Source organism: Anomaloglossus baeobatrachus, chromosome 6 (genome assembly GCF_048569485.1).
Source record: "Anomaloglossus baeobatrachus isolate aAnoBae1 chromosome 6, aAnoBae1.hap1, whole genome shotgun sequence".
Classification (NCBI taxonomy): Eukaryota; Metazoa; Chordata; class Amphibia; order Anura; family Aromobatidae; genus Anomaloglossus; species Anomaloglossus baeobatrachus.
Window position 1 is genome coordinate 302,232,952 of NC_134358.1, and position 23,821 is coordinate 302,256,772.

Sequence of the window (23,821 nt, forward strand, 5' to 3'; positions counted from 1 at the left end):
CGATCCTCGGCGGGGGGAGGGGGGCGGTGACAGCATGGCCACTGGGCCCCCCTAAGTAGCGGTGCGCCACTCCTGTCACCGCGAGTGGGCCCCCCCGGCAGCTCAGGGCCCCGGCATTTGGCCGGCCCTGGTGTTACACAACCTACAAGTGCACAAAGATATTACACATTCACCAAGCAACAAGTGGGCCTGTGCACCCCCAAATGCCAGGGCTGAATTTTAGTCCCAGTCCGGCCCTGCTACCCACTGTTCCATCATACATCTTGTACTCCCCCTTTATTCTTTTGGTAGATTTTAAACCGTGATGATATGTCTCATGTGTGATCTTTAATAAAGTTTTTGTAATTTGCACATATACTCTAAGTTTCTCCTGGTTTTTGTTGTTTTCATTATAATGAGTGTGTAGATTTTTATATCCCTTGAATGCGGCTTTTTAGGCCTCATTCACACATCAGTTTTTTGCATCAGTATTTGTGTGCCAAAGCCAGGGGTGGAATTGACAGAGAAAAGCTATAATGAACGCTTGACACTTGTTCTGTGTTTTGGAGACACTCCTGGTTGTGACAAATACTGATGACATGCTGATGTGTGAATGAGGCCTTATCCTTTCCCATCCATCGTTCACCATTATGGACTTGTCTGGTTTTTTATCTTGTATCTGTGGAAAACCGTCACATAAGCAAAAAAAAATTTTGAATAAAATTGTTTTGATTTCTACCATTCCAATATAGAAAAAACCTCTAAAACTCCAAAAAGCAATGTAAAAAATGCATGTTTTTTCACTATTCCATGTCATTTTGTTTCTATTTTTCAGTTCATAGTCTTCAAAAACCCTCCAAGATCTCATATGACAATGAGGATAGAAAGATAATAACGTTATGGCTCCTGGAAGAAAGGAAAAAAAAACTGAAGAGAAATACATTGAAAAAAACACAAAAAACTAAAGCACGATAAACTGCGTGGTCTTGAGGCGTTCATGAATCCACTCTTGAGGTCTTGGCCCCTCCACTGTGCAGTATGCGGCCCTCCATGATCCTGGTGTAATCTGCGGCTTCCCCACAATGGCGCCTGTGACCGAGGACGATAAATCACAGCAGTGATTCCCTCTAGATTTCTGTGAACTTGCTGCAGCCTGATTGGCGGAGGTGGGCGGGGCCACATGACGTCACGGGGCCGGCATAGTCAGTCTAGTTTAGTTGCTGTTTCCGGGGTCGGTGTCAGATCGTTAGTGACGGATCGGAAGACGTCGGTCTACGGTGATCGCTCCCCGAGTCACAGGCAGCGCACACAATGAACAGAATCTTTGGGAAGTCGAAGCCGAAGGCCCCTCCACCGAATCTGACGGACTGTATTGGGAGTGTAAGTGGACGGCTGAGCAGACACAATGGAGGCGGGAGGGAGGGGGACAGCCTCATAATGAGCCCCATATAACAGTGCGGGGTCCCGGGAGACCCTATGTCCACACAATGCCCGGGGGCGGCGCTCAGCTGTCATGGGTTATTAGTCACGTGTGATGTAAACACTTCCTGATTGTCCGGTTCTCCCGGTGAGCAGGCCTCTGACGTCACAGCGTCACCTGAGCAGCGGCTCCCCGTGCTGCCGCCCCCCGTGCTGCCGCCTGTGCCCCCAATTTTACTCCTTTGCCACCTCTGCTGTATGTGTGAAGTGACCAGGCAGGGAGGCCTCTGGCTGTGTAGTCGTGGCAGCACTATGGTGCAGGCACATCCCTGTCTTCATCACTTCTTTAGAGTTAAAAACAGTGTGTGCTAGTGTCTTCGTTCTCCATTACACAAATAGACTTCAGGCAAGAGTTGAATGCAATAAAAGAGAACATTTATTCAGCACAGTCCAATAATCCGAACAGCAGACAGCAAAGAAACAGGCAGTTGCAGACTTTCAGTGGAGCTGGGGACACCCTGACCAAACGCCACCTCGGGTGGGGATATGCCCTCCGTACTCTACTTCCTTCGGGCACCCACGATTCAGCCAAGCATACACCGGAACCCACACCGGCAGAATAGGCTCTGAGGTTGCGTCCACCTCCTTATCTCCGGTGTCCCGTGCTGTTTCGCTCACACTCTGCCCAAGTGCACACACTGCTGTCCCGGATCTCACAGCTTGACAGACACTCCGGTAAAGCCACTCCGGTCAGCGGATCACGGCAATATTAGTGGAGCTGGGGACACTCTGACCAGACGTCACCTCGGGTGGGGATATGCCCTCCGTACTCTACTTCCTTCGGGCACCCACTATTCAGCCAAGCATACACCGGACCCACACCGGCAGAATAGGCTCTGAGGTTACGTCCACCTCCTCCTCTCCGGTGTCCCTTGATGGTCCGCTCACACTATCGCACTTGCCGCTGCAGATGCTCGCACTCCGCTGACCCGGATCTCTCTACCCCACACACATTCAGACCTAGCCTAGATATCCGGCCGACTCCTCCTCCCCGGTGGCAACAGCCGTCCCACCCGGCCACTAGGGGGTGCCCTAACACATCACATAAAAAACATATAATTCAACACTTTTAATAATCACAATGCCGGGTAACTATGTTAAACTAGTAGGGGGTAGGCCCACCCACTACATGCCTCCCCTCTTAAAATCCGAGCCTCCCGGCAAGGCTCTTAAACACATAAAAACATAAACACATAAAAACCTTTCGGTTCAGTCCTCAACAGCGGCACCAGTTCAGCGGCGCTCCCGGTCTTAAGGGGCGCTTGATGGCGCAGCAGCGCTCCCGGTCTCTGGATAGCGCCCGGAGGCTCAACAGCGCTCCCGGTCTTAGATGTGCGCCCGGAGGCTTCAATAGCGCTCCCGGTCTTTGCTGAAGGTGCCCGGAGGCTTCAATAGCGCTCCCGGTCTTTGCTGAAGGTGCCCGGAGGCTTCAATAGCGCTCCCGGTCTTTGCTGAAGGTGCCCGGAGGCTTCAATAGCGCTCCCGGTCTTTGCTGAAGGGCAACAGGCCCGTAAAACTTTTCAACAAAAGCAACTTTCTGCCGGTTTACAACCATCCCGGTCTTCACAGGTGCTGGAGCGAACAGCTTACTCTGGGGGCCAGGCCCTCTTCCACTCTTCCGCTTGAGCCTGGATATAGGCCCCCAGAGTTTGTCCTGGCTGGCGGCGGATCCGCCTGAAAGACACCGGAGCGTAGCACGGCTCCTCCGGCACAGCTGCTGCTGCACCTCTTGGTGGTGATGGCGTCTCCGCCCGGGACGGTGGTGGTGCGGCGGGCGACGCGTCCAGCATGAAAACTGGCCTGTTGTTGACATTTTGCGTCACCGCCACCACAGTTGGGAGCCTCTCCGGATCGAGGGCTGGCTCTGCCTCTGCTTCCGGGGCAGCCGTCGGTACGCGCCGGGGTTGAGGAGGCGCGGCCGGTCTGGTACGGCTCTGTCGTCGCTCTTGCTGTTCCTCCCACGCAATCTCCTCCTGCCACTGCTCCGCTTCCCGGGTGGTGGGCATGCGGGAAACACACACCGCAAACAGACCGCGGCTGCCTTTGTCCGGCAAGAAGCTGACTTTCTCGCCCGGCCACAGGGTATGGAGTCGCTTGGGGAGTCCTTCTACATCCAGGTGAACTCGGTTGTAAAAGTAGTCATCCCCGGTCTCTACTTCACGGATGAATCCATACCCCTCCTGCTGGTTGAATTTAACAACCACCCCGGTCACGAACTGCTGGGCCAGATCCTCTCCACCGGGCCCGGACAGCATTTCCCGGACTATGGTCTCAGCCAGGAGCCGTTCCCGGACGGGATCAGGCTTCGGGGGCGGAACACTGGGACGCGCCCTCTCCGGCGGGGCGATGACTGGGTCCCAGAAGAAGCCCAGGTGGTCCTCCTCTAGACGCCCGGCTAACTCTTCGGCTGACTCCGGCACCGGAACAAATGGTGTGGCGGCGGCGTTAAGCTGCGGGGTGTCCCAAGGGAAAACAGCAACCCCCGGACGGCTTGGCATGGGCGGGGTAGCATAGGTCGCCTTCACTTCCGTAATGGTGCTCCCGGTTTGAGCGTCCCACGAAGTCTTCCAAGAGACCTTATCCGGTCTCGTAGAGCCTCCCGGCCCAATGGGGAGATCCGCTATCGCGGCCTCGCTAGCAGGGGCGAACCGGGGTCGGCCTCGGCCAAGGCTGATGAGGGCCATAGTCGTCGCCAACTCCGCAGGTTGCCCAAAGTTCTCCATCTCGGTTCTCAACGGAATCACTGGTAATGGCGGTGGTGTCGACGCTGAGACTGGAGGAAGTGGAGGCGGGTCTTCGTTTCCCGCTTTTGAACAAACTCCACCCCCAGCCTCACGCATCATCTCGACTCCTCCGCCGAGGTACTTCTTTTTCCTTTTCTTAGTCTTCAATGCCCTGGAGCTGGCGCCTCCCCTCTTTGGGCGGAGTACTCTGTCCTTTTTCTTCGGCGCCGGCCAGCCCCAGGCTCTTCTTTTGGCGCCTACTTTTCGCGCCCTTTCTTCCTCACAGATAACGGCCTCCTTGCCGCCATCTTGTACCCGGTCCAACGCCTTGGGCACTTCTTCCTCCCACCATGGGACTGGAAATCTTCTTTCATCGTCCGAATTCCGTGCTTCAGGCACTACTTGGTCTTCAGACTCCTGGTTCTCCGGCAAAGGACTCGGATCCTGCCGACTACGCCACATGAAGTGACCAGGCAGGGAGGCCTCTGGCTGTGTAGTCGTGGCAGCACTATGGTGCAGGCACATCCCTGTCTTCATCACTTCTTTAGAGTTAAAAACAGTGTGTGCTAGTGTCTTCGTTCTCCATTACACAAATAGACTTCAGGCAAGAGTTGAATGCAATAAAAGAGAACATTTATTCAGCACAGTCCAATAATCCGAACAGCAGACAGCAAAGAAACAGGCAGTTGCAGACTTTCAGTGGAGCTGGGGACACCCTGACCAAACGCCACCTCGGGTGGGGATATGCCCTCCGTACTCTACTTCCTTCGGGCACCCACGATTCAGCCAAGCATACACCGGAACCCACACCGGCAGAATAGGCTCTGAGGTTGCGTCCACCTCCTTATCTCCGGTGTCCCGTGCTGTTTCGCTCACACTCTGCCCAAGTGCACACACTGCTGTCCCGGATCTCACAGCTTGACAGACACTCCGGTAAAGCCACTCCGGTCAGCGGATCACGGCAATATTAGTGGAGCTGGGGACACTCTGACCAGACGTCACCTCGGGTGGGGATATGCCCTCCGTACTCTACTTCCTTCGGGCACCCACTATTCAGCCAAGCATACACCGGACCCACACCGGCAGAATAGGCTCTGAGGTTACGTCCACCTCCTCCTCTCCGGTGTCCCTTGATGGTCCGCTCACACTATCGCACTTGCCGCTGCAGATGCTCGCACTCCGCTGACCCGGATCTCTCTACCCCACACACATTCAGACCTAGCCTAGATATCCGGCCGACTCCTCCTCCCCGGTGGCAACAGCCGTCCCACCCGGCCACTAGGGGGTGCCCTAACACATCACATAAAAAACATATAATTCAACACTTTTAATAATCACAATGCCGGGTAACTATGTTAAACTAGTAGGGGGTAGGCCCACCCACTACATGTGCACCCCAGTACTTCAGTGTGTGGCAGAGGCCTGTGAGGGGCGCACTGTACCCCATTATTATCCACACATACAAATACTGGCATTGCCTCGCATAGTTTCCTTGATGGTTTTTAATAATATTTTTATTTCTATAGCGCCAACATATTCCGCAGCGCTTTACAATTAAGAGGGGACATGTACAGACAATATGAGACAATACAAAATAACAAAAGTAAGATACCAGGAGGAGTGAGGGCCCTGCTCGTAAGCTTACAGTCTATGAGGAAATAGGGGAGACACAAAAGGTGAATGGGGGGAGAAAAGCTTGTCATATATGGTCCAGCCATCGATTTAATAGGGTATTCAAAAGCAGCTGCATGAACCCGTCATTGGCCAGAATTCATACAGGTACAGGGGACGAGAACTGGAAGTAAGTTTTATGAAGGGCAGAAAGGGACTGGATTAGATCAGGGCAGTGAGGTGATAGGCTAGTCTAAGGCTATGTGCGCACTAGGCGTTTTTGCCGCGTTTTTAGCGGCGTTTTTTACCGCGTTTTTGTGCTGAAAACGCAGTGACATTGCTTCCCCAGCAATGTCAATGGGTTTTCAGAAGTGCTGTCCTCACACAGCGTTTTTTTTTTAGCTGCGTTTTTGTGGTGACCACAAAAACGCAGCATGTCAATTATTTCTGCGTTTTCCACTGCGTTTTTCACTCATTGAATTCAATGAGATGTTAAAAACGCAATGAATAACGCATATAGCCGCGTTTCTATGACTAAAAACGCAGCTATACACGCAAGGGGTGGGCACTACAGTGACGTGTACAGGAAGAGGATTCCTTCTGTTGGTAAACACAGAAGCATGAATCCTCCCGGTACCGTCACCGCTGCCTCCACCTCCCGTCCTGTGCATGTCAGCTCCGTGCGGCGCCGTGTCTGGGCGGGAGGTGGAGGCAGCGGCGAAAACCAAAGTGAACAGTAGAAAAAAAAAAATGTCATATACTCACCTGTCCGCAGGGTCCCGGTGCCATGCCCGCTCCCAGCTCCTCCCGGTCCCGCCGCTCTGGCTGTGTGCAGTCTCCCCGGGGCAGGACCTTGCTTGCAGGACCTGGCGGTGGATCACCTGATGCAGTCACCTGACGCATCAGCTGATCGCGGTGTCGCCGGCTTTTTCGCGCCCGGCCGGCTATCAGCTGATCCTGCCGTCAGGGGACTTCATCAGCTGATTACCGGCAGCTCCGGCAGCGATCGTATAGGATCAGACTCCTGTCCAATCGATCGCTCCAGGAGCTGCCGGTAATCAGCACAGCACATAAGTGAGTATTATTTTTTATTTTTTTTTCTACTGATGCATCAGCTGATTGTATAATCGGCTTTTATACAATCAGCTGATGTGTGATGTGATTCAGGCACTTGATCCTGACACATCATCTGATCGCTTTGCCTTCCAGCAAACCGATCAGATGATATTGGATCCTGATTGGACGGCGCGGGACCCTGACCCAGGATTACTGCGGAGGGGGGTTTATTTCAATAAAGATGGAGTCACTAATTGTGTTGTGTTTTATTTCTAATAAAAATATTTTTCTCTGTGTTGTGTTTTTTTTTTTATCATTACTAGAAATTCATGGTGGCCATGTCTAATATTGGCGTGACACCATGAATTTCGGGCTTAGGGCCAGCTATACAGCTAGCCCTAACCCCATTATTACCTAGCTAGCCACCCGGCTTCAGGGCAGCTGGAAGAGTTGGATACAGCGCCAGAAGATGGCGCTTCTATGAAAGCGCCATTTTCTGGGGTGGCTGCGGACTGCAATTCGCAGTGGGGGTGCCCAGAAAGCATGGGCACCCTGCACTGTGGATTCCAATCCCCAGCTGCCTAGTTGTACCCGGCTGGACTCAAAAATTAGGCGAAGCCCACGTCATTTTTTTTTTTAATTATTTCATGAAATAATTAAAAAAAAAAGGGCTTCTCTATATTTTTGGTTCCCAGCCGGGTACAAATAGGCAGCTGGGGGTTGGGGGCAGCCCGTACCTGCCTGCTGTACCCGGCTAGCATACAAAAATATGGCGAAGCCCACGTCATTTTTTTTTTTCTTTTTGGGCAAAAAACTGCATACAGTCCTGGATGGAGGATGCTGAGACTTGTAGTTCTGCAGCTGCTGTCTGCTCTCCTGCATACAGTCCTGGATGGAGGATGCTGAGACTTGTAGTTCTGCAGCTGCTGTCTGCTCTCCTGCATACACTAGTGAATGGAGGATGCTGAGACTTGTAGTTCTGCAACTGCTGTCTGCTCTCCTGCATACACTAGTGAATGGAGGATGCTGAGACTTGTAGTTCTGCAGCTGCTGTCTGCTCTCCTGCATACACTAGTGAATGGAGGATGCTGAGACTTGTAGTTCTGCAGCTGCTGTCTGCTCTCCTGCATACACTAGTGAATGGAGGATGCTGAGACTTGTAGTTCTGCAGCTGCTGTCTGCTCTCCTCCATACACTAGTGAATGGAGGATGCTGAGACTTGTAGTTCTGCAGCTGCTGTCTGCTCTCCTGCATACACTAGTTCTGCAGCTGTCTGCTCTCCTGCATACAATGAACATTTTGAAGAAGGAAATGACATCAGACTTTTTTTTTTCTTTTTTCATCAACAATCTTTAATGGCATTGTGCACTGATTAAAAACGCAGTGAGCAAAAATGCAGCAAAAAACGCACCAAATCGCGGCAAAAACGCCTGCGTTTTTGCCTCGTTTTTTTAGCCGCGGGTGCGTTTTTTAGACAAAAACGCACATAAAACGCAGCGTGAAAAAAACGCCTAGTGCGCACATACCCTTAGGCTACATGCGCACGCTGCTTTTTTGGCTGCAGTTTTGTCAGCAGAACTTTCTGACATTTGACTTCCCAGCAAAGTCTATGAGAAGTCAGATTTGTCATGCGCACATTGCAGTTTATTTGTCAGCGGTTTTTTTTTGTCAAAAGTTTGTGACAAAAAAAATGCAGCATGTTCATTCTTCCTGCGTTTTTGTCAACATTTGTCACCCATTGAAATCAATGAGGGCATCAAAAACGCAGGAAATATGCATGCTATCAAATTGGTGCATTTTACCTGCGTTTTTGGTACCAAAAACGCAGGTGATTTGTCAGGAAGTGAGGTAACAGGCAAGTGGAAACCCCATTGTTCCATGCTAAATAGTGTAGGAGCAGTACTTTGGAGTGCAGCAGAAGACATGACCTGGTATCAACGTATGCAGATTAATGTAAGGAAGCTGATTGAATTGGTAAGTATATTTCCAAAATTTCCACTGATAGTCCCGTGCTCCACGTGTTCCCCGAAGTACCACTGTCCCCAGCGTGCACGCACAGGGGAGATGATGTGGAGGACGGGACTATCAGCGGCAGCGAGAGGGGAAAAATCAATGTTTTCAGCTGCCAATGTCCATCCCCCTCTCGCTGCCGCTGATAGTCCCATCCTCCACGTGTTCCCCAAAGTACCGCTGTCCCCAGCATGCACGCACAGAGGAGATGATTGACCCCTCTAGCTGCCGCCGCCGCTGATAGTCCCGTCCTTCACGTGTTCCCCGAAGTACCGTTGTCTCCAGCGTGCACGCACAGGGGAGATGATGTGGAGGACGTGACTATCAGCGGCGGCAGCAGCGAGAGGGGAAAATCAATGTTTTCAGCTGCCAGAGCCACCAAATGTGGTGAGCCATGCGATCAGATGAGCTGTCACTGAGGTTACTCGCGGCCACCGCTGGATTCAGCGGTGGCCGCAGGTAACCTCAGTGACATCATCAGCTGATCGCGCGGCTGTCTTCATTTGCTGCGTGGAGCTGACAGGAGCGGCGGTGTCTGCTGCTGCTCCGGTCACCTCCATGCAGCAGAGCTGGAAGCGACGCTGGACCATCCTGGATTACGCCGGACATGGAGGGCTTTGTCGGGCTTATTAAATGGGAGAACGAGGGAATTTGTTAGTGTTTTTTATTTCTAATAAAGGATTTTTTCGGGTGTGTGTGTGTTTATTTACTGTAACTTACAGATTAATCATGGAAGGTATCTCGGGGAGACGCCTGACATGATTAATCTAGGACTTATTGGCAGCTATGGGCTGCCAATAACTCCTTATTACCCCGATTTGCCAGCGCACCAGGGCAAATCGGGAAGAGCCGGGTACAGCCCCAGAACAGCCGCATCTAATGGATGCGGCCATTCTGGGCGGCTGCTGACTGATATTGTTAGGCAGGGGGGCTCCCCATAACGTGGAGCGCCCCATCCTGAGAATACCAGCCTTCAGCCATATGGCTTTATCTGGCTGGCATTGAAATTGGGGGGGACCGCACGCCGTTTTTTAAATTTATTTCTATGCGCCATAGTGACACGCCCACCGGCTGCTGTGATTGGGTGCAGTGAGACAGCTGTCACTCAGGGGGGGGCGTGTCTTACTGCAACCAATCATAGGCGCCGGTGGGCGGGGGAAGCAGGGAAAATGTGATGGAATAATGAGCAGCCGGCATTTTCAAAAGAGGAGAAGCCGCCGGAGCAGTGTGACAGCCGTGCAGCGCCGCGCCCGTGATTGATGAGTATAAGGGAGGGAGGGAGAGACCGACCGACAGAGAGACTATTTACACACAGTCTGGGCATGCCCAAAAACGAAACCGGCGCCGGTTCCGGCATATGATCCAGCGTCCATAGGCTATCATTATAAAACACCCCACCAGAGCCGTATTTTTGCCGGGTACAAAAACGTTCCCCTCAACGTTCCATCCGGCCGCCGGACAAGCAAATTTTCCCGGATCAAGACAAGCATTATGGGCTTGTTTGAACTGAAAAATACATGAAACAATTGTTGACAAAACTGCAGCCAAAAACGCACCAAAAAAGGACCTACATTTTTTGTGACATTTCCAGGCTCTCTCTGACAAGGTGCAGTTTTGGCTGCAGTTTGTGAACACGAAAAAGAAGCAGCGTGCGCATGTAGCCTAAAGAAATGCGTTTTTAGGGCCCGCTTAAAGGTGTGGATGTTGGGAATTAATCGGATTTCTCTTGGTAGTGAGTTCCAGAACATAGGCGCAGCTCGTGAGAAATCTTGGAAGACGGGAGTGGGAGGTTCGAATTGTTGAGCATGTCAGTCTTAAGTCATTAGCAGAGTGGAGGGCACGGGTGGGGTGATAGACAGAGATAAGGGAGGAGATGTAGGGTGGTGCAGAACCGTGGAGAGCTTTGTGAGTGAGAGTGATAAGTTTATGTTGGATTCTGTAGCGGATAGGCAACCAGTGCAATGACTGGCAAAGAGCAGAGGCATCAGTGAAGCGGTTAACGTTCCAGTTAAATGTGCATCTGATCAGTCACACACTCCAGTACATTGGCAGGGGCCGATCAGTCGCACACTCCAGTACATTGGCAGGGGCCGATCAGTCACACACTCCAGTACATTGGCAGGGGCCGATCAGTCGCACACTCCAGTACATTGGCAGGGGCCGATCAGTCGCACACTCCAGTACATTGGCAGGGGCCGATCAGTCGCACACTCTAGTACATTGGTAGGGGCCGATCAGTCACACACTCCAGTACATTGGCAGGGGCCGATCAGTCATACACTCCAGTACATTCATCATAGTATCATAGTTTTTAAGGTTGAAGGGAGACTCTAAGTCCATCTAGTTCAACCCGTAGCCTAACATGTTGATCCAGAGGAAGGCAAAAAAAAACCCAATGTGGCAAACAAGTTCCAATGGGGAGAAAATTTCCTTCCTGACTCCACATCCGGCAATCAGACTAGTTCCCTGGATCAACACCCTGTCATAAAATCCAATATACATAACTGCTTAAATGTTAGTAGTGAATCACTCATTACAACATCATGCGGCAGAGAGTTCCATAGTCTCACTGCTCGTACAGTAAAGAATCCTCGTCTGTGATTATGATTAAACCTTCTTTCCTCAAGACGTAGCGGATGCCCCCGCGTTCCAGTCGCAGGCCTAGGTGTAAAAAGATCTTTGGAAAGGTCTCTGTACTGTCCCCTCATATATTTATACATTGTGATTAGATCCCCCCCTAAGCCTTCGTTTTTCCAAACTAAATAACCCCAAGTTTAATAACCTGTCTTGGTATTACAGCCCACCCATCCCTCTAATAATCTTGGTGGCTCTTCTCTGCACCCTCTCCAGTTCAGCTATGTCCTTCTTATATATCGGTGACCAGAATTGTACACAGTATTCTAAGTGGGGTCGCACTAGTGACTTGTACAGGGGTAGAACTATATTTTTTTCATGAACACTTATACCTCTTTTAATACATCCCATTATTTTATTAGCCCTGGCAGCAGTTGCCTGACACTGTCCACTAAAGTGAAGTTTACCATCCACCCATACACCCAAGTCTTTTTCTGTGTCTGTTTTACCCAGTGTTTTACAATTAACATTTATGATTATGTACTTATTTCCTCTACCCAAGTGCATGACCTTACATTTATCTACATTAAACTTCAATTGCCACTTCTCAGCCCAATCCTCCAATTTACATAAATCTCCCTGTAATATAAAATTATCCTCCTCTGTATTGATTACCCTGCAGAGTTTAGTATCTGCAAATATTGAAATTCTACTCCACATGCCCCCAACAAGGTCATTAATAAATATGTTGAAAAGAAGCGGGCCCAATACTGACCCCTGTGGTACCCCACTATGAACTGAGACCCAGTCCGAGTACGTACCATTAATAACCACCCTTTGTTTCCTATCACTGAGCCAGTTTTTAACCCAGTTACACATATTTTCCCCTATCCCCATTATTCTCATTTTATGTACCAACCTTTTGTGTGGCACCGTATCAAAAGCTTTTGAAAAGTCCATATACACAACATCCACTGCATTTCCCTGGTCCAGGCTTGAACTTACCTCTTCATAGAAGCTGATCAAATTAGTTTGACAGGATCGATCCCTCATAAACCCATGTTGATACTCTGTCATAAGGTTATTTTTCTTGAGATACTCCAGTATAGCATCTTTCAAGAAACCCTCAAGGATTTTACCAACCGTAGAGGTTAAACTTACCGGCCTATAATTTCCCGGCTCAGTTTTTGTCCCCTTTTTGAATATTGGCACCACGTTTGCTATGCGCCAGTCCTGCGGTACCGACCCTGTTATTATTGGTAGGGGACGATCAGTCACACACTCCAGTACATTGGTAGGGGCCGATCAGTCACACGCTCCAGTGCATTGGTAGGGGCCGATCAGTCGCACGCTCTAGTACATTGGCAGGGGCCGATCAGTCATACACTCCAGTACATTGGTAGGGGCCGATCAGTCATACACTCCAGTATATTGGTAGGGGCCGATCAGTCATACACTCCAGTACATTGGTAGGGGCCGATCAGTCATACACTCCAGTACATTGGTAGGGGCCGATCAGTCATACACTCCAGTACATTGGTAGGGGCCGATCAGTCGCACGCTCTAGTACATTGGTAGGGGCCGATCAGTCATACACTCCAGTACATTGGTAGGGGCCGATCAGTCGCACGCTCTAGTACATTGGCAGGGGGGCTGATCAGTCGCACGCTCTAGTACATTGACAGGGGCCAATTGGTCGTACACTCACATTGGTCGTACACACCAGTACAATGTAACGTCTGATTCCAGGACACCACGTTGTGGAAATCAAGGGGTCATAGAAAAAAGAAACCCCTTTCTGTCACTGGACATTTGATTTATCGTTTCCTGCAAATTGACAGAAATGGATTTTGGCCTAGAACATTGTCAGGTTTCCAGCAATGACAATCTCTTCCCCAATTTACACTATTTAGTGCTGAGTGTCACATACAAATTGGATTACAAAAATATCTAAACACAGGTTCTAAAGTAACAAAATAGGTACAAAGTCAAGGGGGTGAATACTTTCTCAAGGCACTGTATATTACTGTGATTAGCTCTGGATTACGGAGCATTCTTTGTGCCACTCTCAGCTCTCTCTGATAGATACGGGGCTCTACTTTATTAGTAGGAAACCAGAGAATCTGTGTATAAGGTCTGACTCCACATATAACGATAGAAATAACGGAACAATGTCCCATCTCCAGTAATCTAGCACCCATACCATGTCAAATATTATTACAGCAAGGCATTCAGGTCTTAATAAGTCTACCGTCAGAGAGTGCAGCACATAACACCACAGTGCTTTTACAGTAAATCACTTGTATAATGATTGTGAAGGTTTGTAGGTGTGCTGGGTGCCCCCTTGGCATTGTTGCAGGCATAGCTCATTGGCCATATCTGTACAGTTTATGTATAGCCACCTACAATATTCTGTATTATTTTTCTTAAAGGTTGACAGCAGAGCAGAATCAATTGACAAGAAGATTGCCCGGCTTGACGCAGAACTCATGAAATATAAAGACCAGATGAAGAAAATGAGGGAAGGGCCCTCCAAGGTATGGCCTTAACCAGTGCACAAATGTATTATTCAGGAAGCATCTAAAATGTATTTCACATAAGAAGATGGATTAATATTGGTGAAGGTCCAACTTTAGACACCCCCCACTAACCATTGCACACCCCTGCAGTGTGCAGTGCCATCTAATGTGTAGTGGTCACTGCCAGGTACAGCTGATCGGTTTAGGTGTTGGGAATTGTACCCCATCAGGATGATATTACTGACTAAAGCGGGCTTTACACGCTACGATATATCTAACGATATGTCGTCGGGGTCACGTCGTCAGTGATGCACATCCGGCATCGTTTGACATATCGTAGCGTGTAACACAAATGAGTGACTGTGAACGAGCAAAAATACTCACCTTATCGTTGCTCATTGACACGTCGCTCATTTTCAAAATATCGATCGTCCTTCTGTGCTCCGGCTGTTCATCGTTCCCGAGGCAGTACACGTCCCTCTGTGTGACTCCCCGGGAACGATGAACACAGCTTACCTGCGGCCGCCGCCAATGCGGAAGGAGGTGGTCGGGATGTTTACGTCCCGCTCATCTCCGCCCCTCCGCTTCTATTGGCCGGTCGCTGTGTGATGTCGCTGTGACGCCGAACGTCCCTCCCCATTCAGGAAGAGGATGTTCGCCGCCCACAGTGAGGTCGTTCGGGAGGTAAGTACGTGTGACGGGGGTTACCGAGTTTGCGCGACACAGGCAGCAAATTGCCTGTATCGCACAAACGATGGGGGCGGGTGCGATCGCACATGCGAACGCACGAGAAAATGAAGCGTGTAAAGTAGCCTTTACACTCTGTTTTGTCATCAATTTCACTCGACTGGACACCCCATTTAAAGGAAGTATTTTGTCTGTGCCTATATGCACCGTTATCCCCACTGTGTGCAAGAGTCCCTATAGTGGCACTACAGGCTGTCTCACCAAGACTCAACATATGTGTGGCAATTATCTGAAGCTAATTTGCCTCATTTTCAAGTAAAGCTTAGCCCATGAAATAATAGCTAAAATAATATTTTTAGAATTTTTTTTTTTTAATACAAAAATTAGATGCAAGCACTGATAACTTATAGATCTTTATCTTCTTATTACCTTAACTTTTTTGCTATTAAAAAATGTTGGGTTTTTTTTTTTTTTTTTTGCATTTATACATATGTGCATGCATATAATTTATTTATAGTTGCTCTTGTTGCGATTTATTCTTTTTTTTTTTTTTTTTTTTTTTTGTTGGAATAATAATTTCCACAATTGGATGTATTAAAAACAAATGTTCCTGTGCTGAGATAATCTTGTATATGTGCCCCTGCTATGTACTGTGTAATGGCCGTGTCTGACTGTACAGGAACATGGTCTGATCATACCACATCTCCTGAGCAGGGGAAGATGCAAAAGAGTACAAACACATTACAGCATGGGATCACAGCTGATTCTTTTTGTGAGGTAAAACATGTCTAGAAACAGGCATGGAAATAAATCAGCTCTGATCCCGTGCTGTGTTATCTGTATACTTTTCACCTACTCAGGAGATGTGGTATGATCGGACCATGTCCCTGTACAGTCAGACACGGCCATTACACAGTACATAGCAGGGGCACGTCTATAAGATTATCTCAGCACAGGACTGTTTGTTTTTATTTTTTTGAGAACCTGGTGAGCTTTCCCGTCCCCCTTTCCCATACCTTGGAGGTTTTATTTATTTTTCTAAACCTGTCCAATGATGGAACTTCATTATCATTATTATTATTATTATTATTGTTAATATAATATCATTATTGTTATAATAATGTCTATTGATGACCATGTACTTTTGTTTGTGGGAAAATTCCTTTAAAAGCTAATAGTTATATCCGTATGTATTTTTGTGGATGGGAAGAGCTGCATCTGGTTGTGTCCTATACACTGCGTTGACTTGTAATATGGTTGATTGTTCTTTGTCTACATGTCGGTTGTTTTGATTGGAGAAAGTAACATTGACACAGATGTGACCAGGGCCTTATGGAAACAAATGGGAAATACAGTCACCTTAATAAATGATTGTCTGAACTGCTGTATTAACTATTGGATTAGTAGTACAGAACTAACGTGGATGAGGCCATCCCTGTAGTCTTTCTATGTGTCAGTGGATGCTGAAGACTGATTATGATGGGCACAGGCAATGATATTGTGATGATAATGGCCTGTATGATCATGAAAACATCCATAGTTGCATAACATGAAAAGGAGTCCATCAAGTTCAGCCATTCTCTACCATTTATATATAATATATATTTTGTTTTGTTTTTGTCACTAAACTACCTATAGGCCGTAGTGCCATATTTACTTATTTTTGTTTTCTGGGGAAATCATCCAGCCCTTTTTTTTTTGAAAGCTGTTATAGTATCTGCCATTACTACCTCTTGTGGTAGGGTATTCCACAGTCTGACTGCTCTAACTGTAAAGAATCCTTTCCTATTTAGGTGTCGGAATCGCTTTTCTTCCACTCGCAGTGAGTGCCCCCTGGTCCTTAGTACTGTCTTTGGAAGGAATAAGTCATGTGCCAGTCCTTTTATATTGACCACACATGTATTTATACATATAAATGAGATCTCCTCTGAGACGTCTTTTTTCTAAGCTAAACATATCTAACTTTTTCAACCTGTCATCATATGGGAAGCCTTCCATTCCTTGTAATAGTCTAGTTGCCGCCTTTGAACTGCCTCTAACTTCTGAATGTCCTTTTTAAAATGTGGAGCCCAAAACTGGTTCCCATATTCCAGATGTGGCCTTACAAGTGATTTATAGAGGGGTAACAATACGTTGGGATCCTGGGAACTTTAGCGAGGAAGATTTTGGAGCATGGGTACCGGAGTCACACCTGCATATGGCTGGTCACATGCATAACATGCCATTCTGCTGAGTAACTGGGTGTGGGTTATGAGGCTTTGGTTTCAGATGCCAGAACTTGTGTTATCTGTGGGTTTATTATGAAGTCATGTGACTCATGACATGTCATGTGACAGCAGAACTGATCTCATTACTGGGAGTATCCACCTTTCTCAGCTGCTGTACACATATGTCATTACTAACTGAAACCAGTAATATATTGCTAGTTCTCCGGATTATTCTACAGCTTGCCTAAAGGGAAGCTTCCTACCATTTTATAATGAACATTGCTAAACATATGGGGAACAAAATTACTGAAACATAAAACTTGTAAAGATTCTTTGTAGTATTTTTATCTAAGGTTTCAGTATGGAAAGCCACTACTGTTACTTTGGTTTTATGTTTGTTTATTTTAGAAATGTATATAATAATGTTGTATTGCATTCAATGTAGAGCTTCTAATAAGTGTTAAATGTTCTGTAGTTATAACATTACCCGGCCTTTACCTGCAGCTGACACTTTCCATTATCTTTACAGAACATGGTGAAGCAAAAAGCCATGCGAGTCCTGAAGCAGAAGAGAATGTGAGTTCTGCCCAATGTAACGGATAAGTCACGAATGGCCATTGGTGATCCATAGCACACGTAGTGTAGGCAGGGACCTTCGTTTGATAGATCGTGGCATTGCTAAACTTGTGTAAAGTCTTATAAAAGTTAAACAAATTGATAGCGCTTCTTTAATTTATTTTTTTATTAACTCCAGTAAATGTGTGCATATTGTAGTGTAAGTGCAGTGATATACTCCCTGATGATCTCTGGTTTCCAGCACCATTCTGCTCCTCTCCCTTACTCTACGTGGCTGCAATTCCGACTCTCCAGAGTTCACCGTCAGGTCTCGGCTCCACTTGTGATATTCACAGACGAGTGCGATCTGATAAAACATGGGATTGCACTCGCACCAGTGTAAGGGGTGCTTCACACACAGCGAGCTCACTGCCGAGATCTCTGCTGAGTCACGCTTTTTGTGACGCAGCAGTGACCTCATTAGCGATCTCGCTGTGTGTGACACTGAGCAGCGATCTGGCCCCTGCTGCGAGATCGCTGCTCGTTACACACAGCCCTGGTTCGTTTTCTTCAAAGGCGCTCTCCCACTGTGACACACAGATCGCTGTGTGTGACAGCGAGAGAGCGACAAATGAAGGGAGCAGGAGCCGGCGTCTGACAGCTGAGGTAAGCTTGTAACCAAGATAAACATCGGGTAACCAAGGTGGTTACCCGATATTTACCTTAGTTACCAGCCTCTGCAGCTCTCACGCTGCCTGTGCTGCCGGCTCCGGCTCTCTGCACATGTAGCTGCTGTACACATCGGGTTAATTAACCCGATGTGTACAGCAGCTAGGAGAGCAAGGAGCCAGCGCTAAGCAGTGTGCGCGGCTCCCTGCTCTCTGCACATGTAGCTGCATTACACATCGGGTTAATTAACCCGATGTGTACTGTAGCTAGGAGAGCAAGGAGGCAGCGCTCAGTGTGCGCGGCTCCCTGCTCCCTGCACACACAAGTAAGCGGTGTGCGCTGGTAACTAATGTAAACATCGGGTAACCATACCCGATGTTTACCTTAGTTACCAGTCTCCGCAGCTTCCAGACGGCGGCTCCGTGCAAGCGCAGCGTCGCTTGCACGTCGCTGCTGGCTGTGGGGGCTGTTCACTGGTCGCTGGTGAGATCTGCCTGTTTGACAGCTCACCAGCGACCATGTAGCGATGCAGCAGCGATCCTGACCAGGTCAGATCGCTGGTCGGATCGCTGCTGCATCGCTAAGTGTGAAGGTACCCTTAATCAATCAGGCAGTGTCCTTCTGCTATTGTTTTCCTCAGCTCTGATCGTGCTGAGGATAAAATAGCAGCATGCTGCATAGACTGCACCAGACTTACCAATGCAAGTCTATGGGTGCGAAAAAATTATTGCATGGCATTACATACGCATGTCACACAAATCGTATACGCATGTCACACAAATGGCATACGCTTGTTGCTGAGATGCTAGGGAAGAAAAACCTATACACTTGCATGTCATACGGAATGTAGGAAAGCAAAACACTTGCATGACATACGCAAGAGCACTTTTCAGGATGAGTATCAGAGCAACTATTTGTACACAACTGAGACCTTACAACATAAGCGGTGCATTAGAACCAGCTGTCAGTCAGTACAAAGGATGTTACAACCGCCACTCGCTACACCCATATGACTGGAAGCCAAACGCTGTCGGGAGAAATAGTTGATTTCCTCCCTTCAGCGGGGCTCTAAGTATGGGCACTGGACAGGATCACAACACTATTACCCTCTAGATTAAAGGGAACCTGTCACCAGTTTTTGGGCCTATAAGCTGCGGCCACCACCAGTGGGCTCTTATATACGGCATTCTAACATGCTGTATATAAGAGCCCAGGCTGTGATGTATAACATAAAAAACACTTTATAGTACTCTCCTAGAAGATCGCTCCAGTGCACAACAGTCGGATGGGTGGCGCCATTCTCCAGTGCCGGCGCCTCCCCTTTTGGCCATCTTGGTCTTCCTTATTCTGAAGCCGCGGTGCATGACGCGTCCTAAGTCATCCACACTAGCCGGCACTGAGGTCCTGCGCAGGCGCACTACAATACTTTGATCTGCCCTGAGCAGGGCAGATCAAAGTACGCCTGTGCAGGACCTCAATGCCAGTGCGTGTGTATGACGTATAGACGCATCATGCACCGCGGCTTCAGAATAAGGAAGACCAATGTAGCCGAAAGAGGAGGCACTGGTCCCGGAGAACGGCGTCACCCATCCGACTGTTGCGCACCGGAGCGACCTTCTAGGTGAGTATTATAAAGTGTTTATGTTCTACACAGCGGTCTGGACTCTTATATATAGCATTCTAACATGCTGTATATAAGAGCACAGTGGTGGTGGCCGTAGGTTATGGGCCCAAAAACTGGTGACAGGTTCCCTTTCAACCTATATCTCCAGGTTAAGTGGGTTTTTTTTCACATGGCAGGTTCCCTTTTTAGCTAATTATAAAAAAATATATATAATGTTCCCCCTACTATGTCCTCTCCCTGCCTTTGACATGGGCTTGAATTCCAAGCCTGCATCTTTTGCTGGCAGATGGTGGCTGAATCAGTCAGCCATATTGTACCTTTAACAGCCGCAGGTCGAACAGTGAAAAGAAGAAAAATGTTTTGAAAAAATATTTTCTTTGTCGCTCCATTGGGAGACCCAGACAATTGGGTGTATAGCTTCTGCCTCCGGAGGCCACACAAAGCATTACACTTTAAAAAGTGTAACCCCTCCCCTCTGCCTATACACCCTCCCGTGCATCACGGGCCCATCAGTTTTTTGCTTTGTGTTGAAGGAGGCAGACACATTCACGCAAGCTCCACATTTTAGTCAGCAGCAGCTGCTGACTTTGTCGGATGGAAGAAAAGAGGGCCCTAACAGGGCTCCCGGCATGCTCCCTTCTCACCCCACTCTGGTCGGCGGTGCTGTTAAGGTCGAGGTACCCATTGCGGGTACAAAGGCTGGAGCCACATGCCGTTATCCTTCCCCATCCCTTAGGGGCTCTGGGTGAAGTGGGATCCTAACCGGTCACCATACACTGGGACCGGGCTCCCTCCGCAGCCCCTGGGGGAATCTGACGGACAGGAGCCGGGTATCATCAGGGACAGGGCCCTGCTACTCTGAGGTACTCTGTGTCCCCTTGGGGACGGCGCATAGAGCGCCTGTGTAACAGACGCTGCAGCAGCTGCTGGGTGTTTTTGTGACCGGGACTACCGCGCCGACCGCGCTTGTTTCCCGGCCACGTTACTAACTTTAGTCCCCGGCTTTTGCGGCCTAGTACCGCATACTCCCGCCCCCGGGCCTGCCAGTCAGGGATAAGGGCGGGACGCTTGACTAGACGTCAGCGGTGAGGGCTGGAGCATACTTAGGTATCCTCCTCCCCCCTCACTGAGCACTGCGGGGCACCAGATTCCCGCACTTTCTGAGGCACGCCCACGGCTCCCTCCTCCTCTCAGAACGCCGGCAGCCATTGCTATCAGCACTTCTGCAGGGGAGAACTTCAGGACCGAGCTCCACAGCTCTGGGAGGCCCAGGCAGGGAATCTGGTGGACACACAACCGCTGAAGGCGGTCGGTAAGCAGCACCTGTTACTAGGTGCTGGCCCCCCTGGGTGCCGAAGTGTGTGTATGTGTGTATGTATGTGTATATATATATATATATATATATATATATATATATATATATATATATATATATATATATATATATATATATATATATATATATATATATATATATATCTCTCTCCTTATAGTGTATACATTTACTCTGTTCGGCCGCATTAATTGCTTTTGGCTATATACCAATATAAACGTAAGGAGGGCACCACCTAAAGGATGTAATCATCCAATAATTAACCTGTACAGGGATCACCTAGGCACACCAAAGTAACAATATATAAAGAGAGAAAAGCTGGTATGCAAAAAGCAGGGATACACCTGTGTGAATATACAAAAAGGTCTTTATTACAATAGTCACTCAAGTGGACACAAACCAATTTAAAAACAATTAAAAAGGCTAAAGGCCTATAAATGTCTTTGTCTATCCTTTGTAAGGGACAGAACAACCCCCTAGCAAATATAATATAGACAAGGTGAACAAAGAAGGGCTGTGTACACCCAATAAGGGGTCCCAACCATAAGGCAATAAATATGAACCTCACATGCACAAATAACACATTCACATGGGTCACAATACTGTTGCAAGATAATGGAAACACCAATTACCAACAATAGGGCAGTGTAAATAAAACAATCAGCATATGTGTAATATGAACATGACCACATTCATCTTAAAGCACATAATGATTATAGAAGGATAAGCTGGTTAAGGAAAATACCTCATATGCGAAGATGAAAAATAACCACATAAACATGAGCCACAATACTATTGTAAGATGGTATAAACTTACAACATGAGATCTATAGGCTGGTTTATAGTAAACCACAATTACATAAAGTAATAACTGCAATCTCATATAGCAATTACATTATATAGTATAAGTGTCAAAAAAAAAAAAAAGTTGCACAATATGAGATTCATCCACATGTGCCCAAGATGATAATGGCTATATGCGCATGAATCATGGTATAAATACAAAGGTCCCTAAGGAATATCAGCCCAAATTTGTATCACCAGAAAAATAGTCCATATAGTAGCTAGGTGGGATAAGGCGTCCCCACGCGTATCGCTGTCACCTGGGACAGCTTCGTCAGGGGTGAAGTGTGCCCACAAGAGGGGCTAGGGTTTAAATAACCCAGAAATTACCTTGACAGCTGTTGAGCAATTTCGAAAACGCCGCGTTAAAGCATGTGCCCGGCCTATAGATCTCATGTTGTAAGTTTATACCATCTTACAATAGTATTGTGGCTCATGTTTATGTGGTTATTTTTCATCTTCGCATATGAGGTATTTTCCTTAACCAGCTTATCCTTCTATAATCATTATGTGCTTTAAGATGAATGTGGTCATGTTCATATTACACATATGCTGATTGTTTTATTTACACTGCCCTATTGTTGGTAATTGGTGTTTCCATTATCTTGCAACAGTATTGTGACCCATGTGAATGTGTTATTTGTGCATGTGAGGTTCATATTTATTGCCTTATGGTTGGGACCCCTTATTGGGTGTACACAGCCCTTCTTTGTTCACCTTGTCTATATTATATTTGCTAGGGGGTTGTTCTGTCCCTTACAAAGGATAGACAAAGACATTTATAGGCCTTTAGCCTTTTTAATTGTTTTTAAATTGGTTTGTGTCCACTTGAGTGACTATTGTAATAAAGACCTTTTTGTATATTCACACAGGTGTATCCCTGCTTTTTGCATACCAGCTTTTCTCTCTTTATATTTTGGCTATATACCCTCACTGTTTGCTCTAAGAGGAGGCAACAGCATGTCGTCCGCAAAAAGCAAGGGTGCCAAGGCACAGGCTTATTTTGCAACCTGTACCTCTTGTGCGGCTATGTTACCTGCAGGTTCCACCTACCCTCATTGTGTGCAATGCTCGGCCCCTGTGACACTCACTCAGCCGGAGCCTCAGCCACTGGTGGGACCCTCGGCCCAGGTAGAACCACTGGCTACCACTGTCCAGGTGGCAGGGACAGAGTTTGCAGTGTTGGCTGAGAAACTTTCTGAGTCACTTTCACAATCCATGGCTCAGTCTATGGATAGATGGTCTGCTAAGATACTTGAAGCTTTGCAGCACAGACCGGTAACACAGGCCCCGGGCACTGTTGAATCATTGCCCCCAGGCCCCCCTCGGTCGGAGCAGCAAAGTGCTCCTGGGGTGACTCCTAGGTCCCACGGTGAGGACTCCGACACGGACCGCAGTCCCAGACCGGCTAAGCGGGCTCGCTGGGAGCTTCCCTCGACTTAATCACACTGCTCAGGGTCTCAGCATGAGGACTCTCTGGCGGATGAAGCGGAGGTGGCAGATCAGGGCTCTGAACCTGACGCTGCTCTCAATCTTGATACACCTGAAGGGGACGCCATAGTAAATGACCTTATAGCGTCCATCAACCAGGTGCTAGAACTTTCTCCTCCAGCTCCTCCGATTGAGGAGTCAGCTTCTCAGCAGGAGAAATTCCAATTTCGTTTTCCCAAACGTACACGGAGTGCGTTTTTTGATCACTCCAACTTCAGAGATACAGTCCAGAAACACCGAGCTTTTCCGGACAAGCGCTTTACTAAGCGCCTTAATGACACACGTTACCCCTTCCCCACTGACGTAGTTAAGGGTTGGGCTCAGTGTCCCAAGGTGGATCCTCCAGTCTCTAGACTGGCGGCTAGATCCATAGTAGCAGTGGCAGATGGTTCATCGCTCAAGGATGCCACTGACAGGCAAATAGAGCTCCTGATGAAATCCATCTATGAAGCCATAGGCGC

At 48.1% G+C, this 23,821-nt stretch overlaps 1 protein-coding gene across 1 annotated transcript in view; it reads left to right on the top strand.

Annotated features, from left to right (window-relative positions):
• Positions 1–1,148: 1,148 nt before the first annotated feature.
• CHMP5 (charged multivesicular body protein 5) overlaps positions 1,149–23,821 on the top strand; it is a 59,619-nt gene continuing 36,946 nt past the window's right edge. Inside the window, exons 1-3 of the mRNA XM_075316514.1 lie at positions 1,149–1,359; positions 13,865–13,969; positions 17,375–17,421. Coding sequence (XP_075172629.1) covers positions 1,291–1,359; positions 13,865–13,969; positions 17,375–17,421 — 221 coding nt within the window. The 5' untranslated portion in view covers positions 1,149–1,290. The remainder of the gene's footprint in view (positions 1,360–13,864; positions 13,970–17,374; positions 17,422–23,821) is intronic.